Source organism: Lampris incognitus, chromosome 3, assembly GCF_029633865.1.
Source record: "Lampris incognitus isolate fLamInc1 chromosome 3, fLamInc1.hap2, whole genome shotgun sequence".
NCBI lineage: Eukaryota > Metazoa > Chordata > Actinopteri > Lampriformes > Lampridae > Lampris > Lampris incognitus.
In genome coordinates, this window is record NC_079213.1 from 26,002,405 (window position 1) to 26,014,940 (window position 12,536).

Consider the following 12,536-nt stretch of genomic DNA (forward strand, 5'->3'; position numbering starts at 1 on the left):
CACCTTCGACACACCTCCCCGCACTCCACACGACGACACTAAAATACAGCCAACGCTAGGCGAGGCCGCTGCCAGACGCTGTTATCGGTACTGCCGGTCTGCATGGCCTAGCAGTTAGCTTAGCCTGCCCCGCTTTCGCATCCTGTCAGGCTGCTCTTGGTGTTACTTCTTCGGGCGCAGCTCCAAGCAGAGCCGTGGTCTCTGGGCCCACAGGACGCAGCAGACCAAGCTCTCCCAGCCGATCCAGCACCAGCTCTCCCAGCCATCCAACAAAGACAAAACAAATTTAGACACAGACATGGACAAAGACACTGCATGGGCGGTACTGGCTGAGGCCACTGCAAACGTAAACACTGGTATTGGGTGAGGCCGCTGCAAACATGAATTCGTGTCACCATCTTCCCACACCGGAAGCGGAACTGTTAAAATAAACACTCAATGATAGGAAAAGTGCTCAACAAATAAGGAGCTGTCAGGCTTGTACTGTCTCATAAAGAATTTACTTGAATCACTGGATTATACACACACACACACACACACACACACACACACACACACACACACACACACACACACACACACACACACACACACACACACACACACACACACACACACACACACAGGTAAGTGAATAACATTGATTATCTTGTTACTATGGCGCCTGTCAAGGGGTGGGATATATTAGGCAGCAAGTGAACAGTCAGTTCTTGAAGTTGATTTGTTGGAAGCAGGAAAAATGGGCAAGCGTAAGGATCTGAGTGACTTTGACAAGGGCCAAATTCTGATGGCCAGACGACTGGGTCAGAGCATCTCCAAAATGGCAGGTCTTGTAGAGTGTTCCCGGTATGCAGTGGTCAGTACCCACCAAAAGTGGTCCAAGGAAGGACAACCGGTGAACCGGTGACAGGGTCATTGGCACCCAAGGCTCATTGATGCGCATGGGGAGCGAACGTGAGCCCATCTGGTCCAACCACACAGAAGAGCTGCTGTAGCTGAAAGTGTGGAAAAAGTGAATGCTGGCTATGATAGACAGGTGTCAGAACACACAGTGCATCACATCTTGCTGCGTATGGGGCTGCATAGCAGCAGACCAGTCAGAGTGCCCATGATGACCCCTATCCACTGCCGAAAGTGCCTACAATGGGCACATGAGCGTCAGAACTGGACCATGGAGCAATGGGAGGTGACCTGATCTGATGAATCATTTTTTTTTTACATCATGTGGACGGCTCTCAATCTGATCAAGCATCTGTGGGATGTGCTGGAAAAACAAGTCCGATCCACGGAGACCCCACCTTCCAGCTTACTGGACTTAAAGGATCTGCTGCTAATGTCTTGGTGCCAGATACCAGTGGACACCTTCAGAGGTCTTGTGGAGTCCATGCCTCGATGGGTCAGAGCTCTTTTGCAGGCACGAGGGGGATGTACACAATATTAGGCAGGTGGTTTTAATGTTTTGGCTGTATTTTATTTCTGCTTCCCTAAACTTTACTGTCATAGGGCGTGGCTGAATTAAAACGACAGTGCTTAGGTGATTTAGGTTGATGTGTTTTTTGGTGGCACAATATCAGTTAAAGGACCCCAGAGTTCAAAAACAAGGTTTGCAGTGTCCACAGTGGATTGTAGACACAAATCTGTAAACTTTTCATCTGTGTGCTGGGGTTTATTTATTTTTGTTGATAGAGACAGATACTGTCTACCGTGAATGGCCCGGCACATAAAATAATCTTAACACTACAAAGGCTCTGCACAGTAGAGCACTGTTCACCATCTCTCTCTAGTATTCTAAGTTTGAAATTTGTCAAATACATCTCCGTCTGTGATCATACTGAAAGACACACACCCACACCAAAGGGTAAAATGTTAACTGGACTACAGGACTGGAGACGGTTTACTAAATCAGTCAGGGTTAGTATATTACATATTACAGATAGATAGGACTAAATGGCATACTTATTTAATAATCATGAGACCATATGAGTCCTATTTTGTGTCTTTGTCAGTGTGGTGAGAGTTAATTTACTGTATAAGAACATTTACAAATCAGTTCTGGTGTTGTTCATCAACATTGATTTTGGACCCCCCCCCCCGCCCTTTTTTTCCTCCCTAATTGTACTTGGCCAATTACCCCCACTCTTCCGAGCAGTCCCAGTCGCCTCTCCACCCCTGCCGATCCGGGGAGGGCTGCAGACTACCACATGCCTCCTCTGATACATGTGGAGTCGCCAGCCGCTTCTTTTCACCTGACAGTGAAGAGTTTCGCCAGGAGGAAGTAGCGTGTGGGAGGATCATGCTATCCCCCCCAGTTCCCGCCACCCTGAACAGGTGCCCCAACTGACCAGAGGAGGCGCTAGTGCAGCGACTAGGTCACATACCCACATCCGGCTTCCCATCTGCAGACACGGCCAATTGTGTCTGTAGGGATGCCTGACCAAGCCGGAGTTAACACAGGGATTCGAACCAGCGATCCCCGTGTTGCTTTGTGCAGATTTGAAAAAGATTTTACTCTCGGTGAGACTATCTGGCTGAATAAAAAAAAGTTGTTTGTCAAAAAAGGACTAAAGTGGAGTCATGACCACAAAATTGGCAGTTTAGTCTTACTTTAGTCACCCCCTTTCACATTACGATGACCAAGTTCTTCCCGATGTTGTCCTTCAGTGATTTCCTGATGAAGACAAAAACGTTTTAATGCCACACCTCAGGTTAAAAATAGACAGCCAATTTCAAATGCACTGAAAAACCATCCTTTTGGATAGATCACCGTAGCTGTTCCCTTGCTAAATGTTACATCCATCTTTAACGAGACATCCGCCACCCCCACAACCAGGCTTAATTAAACACACACAGCGTATAAAGAGAAGGGACGGCCATGACGGCATCTGGGTGACTAAGAGGCCAATAGCTCTGTGGACATATCAAGGCACAAAAACAACTCCTCAGAGCTCAAATCCTGTGTCTACATCAGTCCTCCATTCTGAATGTAAAAACTACACCACGACACAGACACTGGCCTCGCCGCGCTTATTTCTCCCAGTTCCGGTACGACAACCAGCCGCAATACCTCAAATCTCAACTTCACAAATGCTTAAGGCAGGCTAATTACAGGCCTTTGCTCAACAGTAAACGGGAATTGCAGGATTCCCTGCAAGTCTTTTCCCAGAGGCGTTAAACAGCTGCAGCAGGGGTGTTAAAATTATCTTTCTAATTACAGTTTGCCCCATTAACGACAGCTCGCTGGGTCATTTACTTTAATGTGCAGTCTGAACTCGGCCAGATGACATAGATCAGCAGAAGCGTGGGGCTTGAAAATATAAATAACTCCTCTCCAGCTCTTTAAAACACGTACGGAGGCAAAAAGGAAAGAGGAGGACTTCCATTAAGCAAAAACCCAGTTTAATGTTAATTGTACTGGTCTATGACTTGCTTCAGAAAACAAAAACAAAAACATTTTTGCAGATGATGGAAGCAACGACTGAAGGATTCTCTGAACGGATCGCTTTTAAGACAAACATACAGATTTAGGCACACTTTATTTCAGCCGAGATGATAACTTGCGTTTAAGATTTTATAAAAAATTCAGAACAAAGAAATGTCCTTGGGAAATTGGTTTGCCCGCTTGGAAATTAATGACGACTGAAGTGCTTTCGTAGTGATGCGATGCTGGTAAGACATGGTAACGCAAGTATCTCTGCTCTAAGCGTCATAACAACATTCATATATTAAAACTTTCTTTTTAGATTTCAACAGTTTGCCCTTCAGAACTGAAGACTCAAGAATTCAAGTTTCCTGCATCAATAGATTATTTTTCACATTACAGCTCATTTAAGCTATTGATATTGAGGTGGGGTTACTAATGATTTAACAGTCATTTTATTTCCTCAGGCATTTGGGAATCCAAAGATTGGGCTGCCTCTCTGTCCTCCACGTGCGTCTCCATGTGTTTCTTCAGCTTGGCCTTGGAGGTGAAGGTTTTCATACAGTGCTCACAGTGCGGCTTTAATGGCTTCATCCCTGAGTGGCTGCGCTTGTGCCGTGCCAGCTCAGAGGAGCTCTTGAATTTGAGCTCACACACAGTGCAGGGGTAAGGCCTCTCCCCTGTGTGAATGCGCTGATGCAGCTGAGCTTCGCCAAGCGTGAGGAACGTCTTCTCACAATGGAAACAGGGGAACGGCCTCTCTCCGGTGTGAATGAGGTTGTGTCTGGTCAACGCGTACGGTTTGGTGAAGCCCTTCCCGCAGTAGGTGCACGGGTATGGTCGGGCGCCACTGTGGGAAAGGATATGTTCCTGCTGGGTTTTCTTGCTCTTGAAGCGCTTGTCACACTGAGGGCAAGAATAGGGCCGGTCATCAATATGGGACCTGTGATGCTTGGAAAGTTCTCCCTGGGAGAGGAAGCCCTTGCCACACTGGGAGCAGAGGAAAGGCTTCTCCCCTGTGTGCATCCTCTCGTGTCTGGCCAGGATGGACACCAGGGTGAACCTCTTTGGGCAGTAGGAGCACTGGAAGGGTCGCTCACCTGTGTGAACGTGGAGGTGTTTCATGAGCATGAAGCGAAGGGAGAAACATTTGTTGCACTGGTTGCACTGGTATGGCCGCTCTCCCGTGTGCGTGGCTTGGTGCCTCTTCACGTCAGACCGGCGGGTATACGTTTTGTCGCAGTGTGGGCATTTGAACTGATGTTTGACCAGATGGGTCTGCCGGTGCTGTGAGCGTGCCAGCAGGGAGTCGAAGCCCTCGCCACACTGCTGACAGATGTAGCGCCGGCTGGCGCCGTGGGTCTTCCTGTGCTCGAGCAGCTCGGAAGGGGTGGGGAAGCTCTGGCTGCAAATGGAGCAGATCTGAGGAAGCTGACTTTCTCCCGAGTGGGAATTCCTGTGGTGGACTGTCAGAGCGCGCAGGTTGGCGAAGGAGCTCGCGCACTGCTGGCAGGAGAAGGAGATGTCAGTGCCGTGGTGTTTGCTCTCGTGCTTGGCCAGATCCCACGAGTGCTGGAAGGTGCGGTCACACTTGGAGCAGTGGAAGGGCCTCTCGCCTGTGTGTGTGAGCTGGTGTCTCCTCACGTCTGATGTGCGGGTGAACATTTTGCCACATCTTTCGCATGTGAGTGCCTTGTGTTTGCCCTGAGGCTGGGCCCTAACATTAATGCTCCTATTAGGGTTTTCTTTGCTGCTCTGATTATCAGGCTGTTCTGTTTGGTTCTGCTCTGCATTTCCCTTTGGAAAAAGTTTAATTGATGTAAATATTTGATCCGTAATGCATGGGGATGGTATAAACTCAGGTTCTTCTTGCTTTGCGGCCATTAAAGTCCTGTACTCCTCTGCAGGAATATTTTGCATGTGGATGTGAGGGGGGCCATTCTCGTCCGAATCGTGGAAGGGACAATGTGGGCACGTAAAGAAGATGGAGGTCATCTCTCCACATCCCTCTAAAAACAAATATCAAAAGCAAGTAAAACATGTGCATTTGACCACAAAACAGAAAACTGCACAATTACAAGCTATCTCTGCTATGCTGATATGTTCACCTCAAGTCAAGTTCACTTTTTCATATACATATACAGAGTACCATGTCAATTGCAAAGAAATGCATATGCCCTGACTCTCTCAGCCCTTAAAACTATATATAAGGACATAATAACAAAAACAATGAGAAATCAGAAATCCCACAAAATGATAAATCAATGAACGTTATGCAAGGTGCCTACTGTTCATTATTCTGACCATCTGGGGTTAAAAATTGTTCACCTGTGTTGACTCCTTTGACGGCTATCACAGATGGAGCAATCGATACGTCAGCTTTGATCCTGGTAAAGAAAAACATGTATGTTACATTATTCACTCTATTCTCTCATAATTCAATTCTTATTATGGAGAGAAAAAGATTGTGCAATCAAAATAAAATCATTTTTCTCACATTTTTTGCTCTCCGTTATTCTCTTTGGATGAATTCTTCAGTTTATATGTCCTCTGCCCATTAGATGGGGTCTTCATTCGAAGACGGCTAGACCGGCGCACGTTATCTATGGAGGTAGACTGTTGGGTTTGAGAGACAAGGATTTCACAAGAGCCGTCTGCGATCTGTTGGGTGACACTGGATGATTCATCTTTCTCCTTCATTTGTGTGAGAGATTCAGGGTTGACGTTGTCCTCTGTACCTTCAGCCTGCATGTCCTCCTCAGTCGGCACCTGTGCATCATTTTCCTGCATTTCCACTGTTTGCTCAGCAGTTTGTTCATTCTCTTTGTGTATTGTGCCCTTGTTCGTTGCACTTTCTGCCTCCATCTCTGTATCCAGAAACTCTGAATTTGAATCACTGGCCATGCCTGTTGATACCTCCTGATCAACGGCCCCCTTTAGTGCAAAAGTCTTTGTCAAAGTTTCCAGTGCTTTAGAGAGATCTACGTTTTCACCACCTGTTTCCTCCTTTGAGCTCACAGCCTCCATTTCAGTGCCATCACTGTTATCTTTCCTTACAGCCATGAGCTCCGGCTCTGAGAAATCCGCTAGGACTTGTGCCTCCTCTGCTGACTCCACAATTTCCTCTCCTACTTCAGATTCTCCAACTTCCACCTCAGTATAGACAGTCACAACGCTGTACTGTTCTCCAATAAAACCAATGGGATTCAATATGTTGGCATAATTGTGCATAGATTCACGTCCAATGGAGGTGGTCGTTCTTTGGGAGGGAGGGATAGATAATGCAGACAGGATCCCACTACCAATAGTAGAGGAAGGACCATCTAAAACAAAACAAACAAATAACCCACATAAAATAAACTAACAAACAAACAAATGTGCAATTGCTTGAGAAAAAAAAAACAAAACAGAAAAGCTTTGTTATGATTTCATTTTTATGGTTTCAATCTCTACATTTCTGTGGCTTTAAAGCTGTGTCGTCATCACCATATTTATCAACCTTAAACTTTGGGACACTTACACGGCATTTTCAAAAGGCCGGTACTCTTATGGTGCTCGTAGATTAGAGTCAGCTCTTCATGTGTTAACTGCATATATTCCTCCAGTACTGAGGGAGCAGAATTCAGCCATGCTGCAGTCTGTGATCAGAACATAACGACTTGAATTAACAAGTCCAAAACTATTTGCCATGTCTCTGACATTGGTGTTAAGACATATGGACATATAGACTACAGCAAATTTCATAAGGTAAAACTTAGTTATGAAAACATAAAATGCAAAAACTGTATTAGACACACCAAAAGCACAAATGAGGTGAATCTAGAGCAGAGTACTTAGGAACATATTGGCTTTGCCAAGCTTATTTTCCCATGCCTAATTAACAAATAAAATGTAACATCATTTTGGGATTTGAGGCCATCCAGGTAGATGACCCCGAAAGGCCAATCAGATATTGGGTAATTTTGGTACATCTTTTAGTAAGCAGTACAAGGTCCCACAAGACTTAACAGATGTAGGATGCTATCAAGTACCTGATTCAGGTCAGGTGCTGGAAACAGCTTTTCCAATTTTGACAGCAACTCCCACAATAATACATGCAGCGCCGCATCAAACTTTGGTCCATATTCCACTGGAAACACCTCCTATAGGACAATCATTATAAATAAAACGGCTAAAGTTACAAGTTATTTGCCAACTTCAATCTGTCCAAGCACTGTCAAACATTAAGACAACTGTAAAGCAAAAAGAAATAAAATTATTTTGAACAAATGATTCTTAATGCATCTTACTTGAAAGAAGTATGCTCTCTCAGTTGGATCTTTTAGCAGACTCTGAACAAGTGCAATGAAGGTGGATTCTGTTGTTTCGACTTCAGCATCCCTGTACTGCCAAAGAAAGATGGACTGATGTCATGATATATGACCAATCATATCAATGTCAACTTAAAGAGGGTGTGTTCACACAATCATAAGATGTGTCATGCGGGAACTTTTTTTTTGGCTTAAACTTAGAAATGCCTGTCCCGTTTTTTGGGGTTTTCCCTTTCCTTTAGTGTGTTATATAGCTGGGAGGTGCATGTACACGGTCTGCCGTTACAAAACCTAAAGCCCAGGCCGAAGGGAGTTTTTCTCTCCGACAGAAAACAGCCTGAAACGCCTCATTTGTAGTCCACCATTTTCTTCTGTTATTTATCTACCTCAATATGTAACACATTTTCATAATCCCTGCCTAGTAGCTACTTTGGGCTGCCCTCAACACCGACAACAGGATGAGGCCATGCTCACGACTGAGTGCTACCCCTTGGCAGGCTTCCAGAATTGGTCAATCAGAAGAAACCAGTGGGCTTTTAGGGAGGGGAGTCTTAAAGGACAGCTAAAACAAGCTAAAACGGCTTGTTTCAGACAGAGGATGAACTGAGGGGCTGCATAAAGGGCCAGTACAAGATAAATAAGGATTTTTTTGGGGGGGACCCCCCCTTTTCTCCCCAATTGTATCCGGCCAATTACCCCACCCTTCCGACCATCTCGATCTCTGCCCCACTCCCTCTGCCGATCTGGGGAGGGCTGCAGACTACCACATGCCTCCTCCGATATATGTGGTGTGGCCAGCCGCTTCTTTTCACCTGACAGGGAGGAGTTTTGCCAGGGGGACGTAGCGCATCGGAGGATCACACTATTCCCCCCAGTTCCCCCTCCCCCTCCAAACAGGTGTCCCGACCGACCAGAGGAGGCGCTAGTGCAGCAACCAAGACATATACCCACATCCGGCTTCCCACCCGCAGACATGGCCAATTGTGTCTGTAGGGATGCCTGGCCAAGCTGGAGGTAACACGGGGTTTCAAACCGGCGAGCCCTGTGTTGGTAGGCAATGGAATAGCCCGCCACGCCACCTGGACACCCCGGTAAGGATTTTTTTTTTTACTTTGTGAATCATGCAAAGCTACTCTTATGGACCCCAAGAATAAAAATATAGAGCTGGAATGAGCATGATACGGCCTCTTTAAGAAGGCAACCTTGTCAAGAAGTGTGGTCTCAAATATTTACAACTCAATGTTTAAGGCTGCCCCTAATGCATATTCTCCAGCTTGTTTGGGAGCATGATCTTAATACATCTTTGCCTGATTCTCAGTGGAATGCAATCTCGAAGTTGGCTCTGAGCCCTTCTAACTGTGTGAGATTTAGGATTGTGTAAGATTCTGAATAGAGCATATATTACCCCTGTGAGATTATCCAAGATGGATTATAAACACCAAGATTTATGCTGGCACAATTGTGGCAATCAAGGCTCATTACTCCACCTGCTTTGGGACTGTACAGTTATTAAAACACTCTGGTGAGAAGTAATATCCATAATGTCAGTTTTTTTCTATTAATTTCGCTGTTATGTCCCATAGCATGCCTGCTGGGCCAAAACCCAGACAACAGTGTTGGTGTTACTGTTGACCGGCTCTTGACACTGACCACTTTTTATTTCAGGTACTCGCTTCCACTTGGGAAGGCTTGTTTAAAGAAAGTATAAGAGGAAAAAAAATCGAATGCTGCTGCAGGTTCTGGGTGTCACCCCCCCATTATCTTTATTTCTGTTTTGTTATTTTGTTTTGTAGTGTTTTTTTTTAGTTCCTTGTCGTGTCTGTGAATGTTCTCATTCATCCAGGTCATGGTTATCCAAAGGAATTGAATCAAGTGCAACTGGACTTGGTATATATCCGTGAAGACGTTTCGCCTCTCATCCAAGAGCCTTCATCAGTTAGTTCCTTGTCAAATGTGTGTTTTGTATAATTGTAAAAATAAACAATAAAACTCTCAATATGAAAAAAAAAAAAGCCTGCCCATTGCTTACATCACTATCTGCAGAACTTATTGGCAGCCTTTCCAGGTGGCTTTGGATCGCATGAGGGTCAATGGTACCACGAATGGAACCTTTACATAATTCCAAAATGAGCTGAAAAACAAACAAACCCGGTCATGGCAAAATGATAGACAGCATAACGTACAAAAGACAGCATCAACTCAGGCATAACAATAACTAACACACATTTTAATGGCAGCTCACCCTCGCTCTCAGACCGAGAATGAGCTGAGCCCTCTGTTTGCAGGTTATCAGCCCCGGGATGGTCTCTGTCACCATAAAGACAAACTCTTGAAGTTTCTCATAACTCATCACATCTTTCTGTTTAGCCACTTTCCACATGGCAGCAGACAGCAGCCTCAAGGGGGGCACAAGAAGACGTAGTGATGAAAGGGGGAGGCTTGGCTCTGAAACGCAGAACATATAGTAATGACATGGATGGTGGTTAGAAGGTAGCACTGGGGTACACACAACCATTAAGAGCTCTCAGTAGCACTACTAGCATACAGCAGCTCGGATAGATGACCATTTACTTTGCCTCAACTTATTTCTTAGGAGTGCAAATGAATAAGTGAGCATCACCTACACAGGCTGTTTGCTCACTCGTAGTAACCGCACACGGGAGAGGAAAAGTTCTCTATAATCAAGTTACACATGCTACCTATAGGGGGAAAGTCATCCAACGAATCCGTCTAAGTGCTGGAACAAAGAGCTTACAGACTATTTTAAATTAGCGACCAAAAATACGTTACTAATGTCTAAATAATGCTTTGCCGATTTAATACTATTCACGAAAACTTCTAGATGAAGCAAAACCAGTTTAATGTATCACGAGATGATGCATTTTGTTGACCAAACTAAGTTCCATTACATAGACCCCCCCAGCTAACATGTTTGGCTCACATAATCCTAAACTGTTTCGCCTGAGAGCGAGGAGACCTTGCCGAAATACGTACCAGTGTTAATTTCAACCTGTCGACAGATCTCCATGATTTTATAATTAATTCGTCACCGTGCAAAAAAGATTGAAATTACAACCACATACTGTACTGTTTTGATTTAATGGCTAACATGCGCGCTTGCAACGCAAGCACCCGATCCCTCAACTTTTCTTCCGCGTCCGTATCTTTTCAAAACAAAAGTCTCCCCCCCCCCTTCTTTTTTTTTTAATTACGGGCGGCAACTTTGCGTTGACGGTGCATTAACGCTCCTATGCTGGAGTGTAGGCCAGAGGTCCCTATTTCCATTAGGACTGGAGAAAAAACAAAACAAAACAAACCACTCCCCCTAAATTCTCTTCTTTAAGCAAGTTTCTTTTGAAAAAAACTCAAAAACTCTTTATATTTTCCTCCCTCAATGCTAAATAAATTCTCAAGATTAAATACTCCCAACCTACATTTCTTTCGTTCCTTCTTTAGCTTTTCTCTGTGTTTAATACTTCTCGCAGTGACAGGTAACATGTTCAGTCGTTTTTTCTTCTAAGCCACATTCACATAGTCCTGATGGATGTTCCCCTATTACATTGTTTTATTTTAAACCCGTGTGTCCTAACCTCAGTCTTGATATGATCGCTTGCTCTCTGTGCATAACTGTACTCCACTGACTTCCGGTTTCTACTGCAGCGGTCATACCAGTTTCCTCTTTTTTGGCGCGTGCTATTGACAACGGCATATTTTTCGCGATGCCTGCGAGATTTACCATGGATAAATGTCGACGACATGCACAGAATTGTTGACAAACTTTCACATGCACTTACCAGCAAATGGGTGAAAAGTTGCAAGTTATACGTATCAAGTTACGTCCACAATTATGAGGATGGTCCGGATGGACCTATCTCATCATAATGTACCTCTCTGGACTTCTCCTGGAGTGCGTCCCTTCCTGCACCCATTGAGCCCCCTTAGCTGGTCTCCTGACTTTCCCTTCTGTGAGCCTCGGTGTTATAATTCAACAGTTTGATGCTCGGTTATATAGAGGGTGACACCACAGTGTCAGATTGTTGAGACGTTTGATATTGTAGCGCATTCCGGGGGACAACGCTGTTATGTATGCACACATCGACAGTGCTGCATTTGATTTGGTGCTGTTCTATTGTGCTGGGATCGATTGGTGATGCCTGCGGGCTCTGGGTTGTGTGATCGGGTCTGCCTTTGATGCTGTGTCAGTCTAAATAAAGAATGCCACGGAGAGGTTGTGTCGAGCGACAGCGCTGTGTCCTGACGTGATTTAAAAATACAATATTGGCGACGAGGATGGCTGATATCTCTCTCCCACCACCTGCCCCCTTCCTGGCATTACCTGGCGAGCCTCCGGTACCATGGACTCGCTGGCTACATAGTTTTGAAAATTACATCATCGCCTCAGGGCTCGACGACGTGAGCCAGGCTAGGAAGACGGCCCTGTTGCTACACTGCTTGGGAGCAGAGGGTCATCGGGTCTCTGGGGAACGTCACAAGCTTTGCCGAAGCTGTGGGACTTATGAGCACCCATTTCGCTGCTCCACAGAGTGCCCTCCTTCGGCGATTTATATTCCGTCAGCGACACCAACTGCCTGGTGAGTCTGTGCGGCAGTACGTAGCTAATTTGCGAGGGCTAGCTAGCTCATGCAAGTTTGGCGCGCTTCAGGACGAGATGGTTCGCGACCAGCTAATCGAACACACCAACAACGCAAAGGTGCGTGAGACTCTCCTGCTGGAAAAAGACGATCTGCTGCTGTCCAGAGCAATTACCATCGCACTACAGGTTGAGGGAGCAGCTGAGTGTGCTGCTA

General features: G+C 45.5%; 1 protein-coding gene and 1 long non-coding RNA gene across 2 annotated transcripts; both read right to left on the bottom strand.

Annotated features, from left to right (window-relative positions):
• Positions 1 to 3,868: 3,868 nt before the first annotated feature.
• LOC130109707 (gastrula zinc finger protein XlCGF52.1-like) lies at positions 3,869 to 5,083 on the bottom strand. The gene has a single exon (XM_056276698.1). The coding sequence runs from the start codon at positions 5,081 to 5,083 to the stop codon at positions 3,869 to 3,871; it is 1,215 nt and encodes a 404-aa protein (XP_056132673.1).
• A 4,376-nt stretch (positions 5,084 to 9,459) lies between these two features.
• Positions 9,460 to 10,868, bottom strand: LOC130110835 (uncharacterized). Its single transcript, XR_008810075.1, has 3 exons — positions 10,723 to 10,868; positions 9,971 to 10,173; positions 9,460 to 9,859 (listed from the first exon to the last, which is right to left on the bottom strand). It is a non-coding gene; the product is annotated as an uncharacterized LOC130110835 (long non-coding RNA).
• Between the last annotated feature and the right edge of the window lie 1,668 nt (positions 10,869 to 12,536).

Coding starts and splice junctions, on each gene's coding strand:
- LOC130109707 (XM_056276698.1), bottom strand. CDS start 5,083: ATGTTCACCCGCACATCAGACGTGAGGAGACACCAGCTCACACACACA.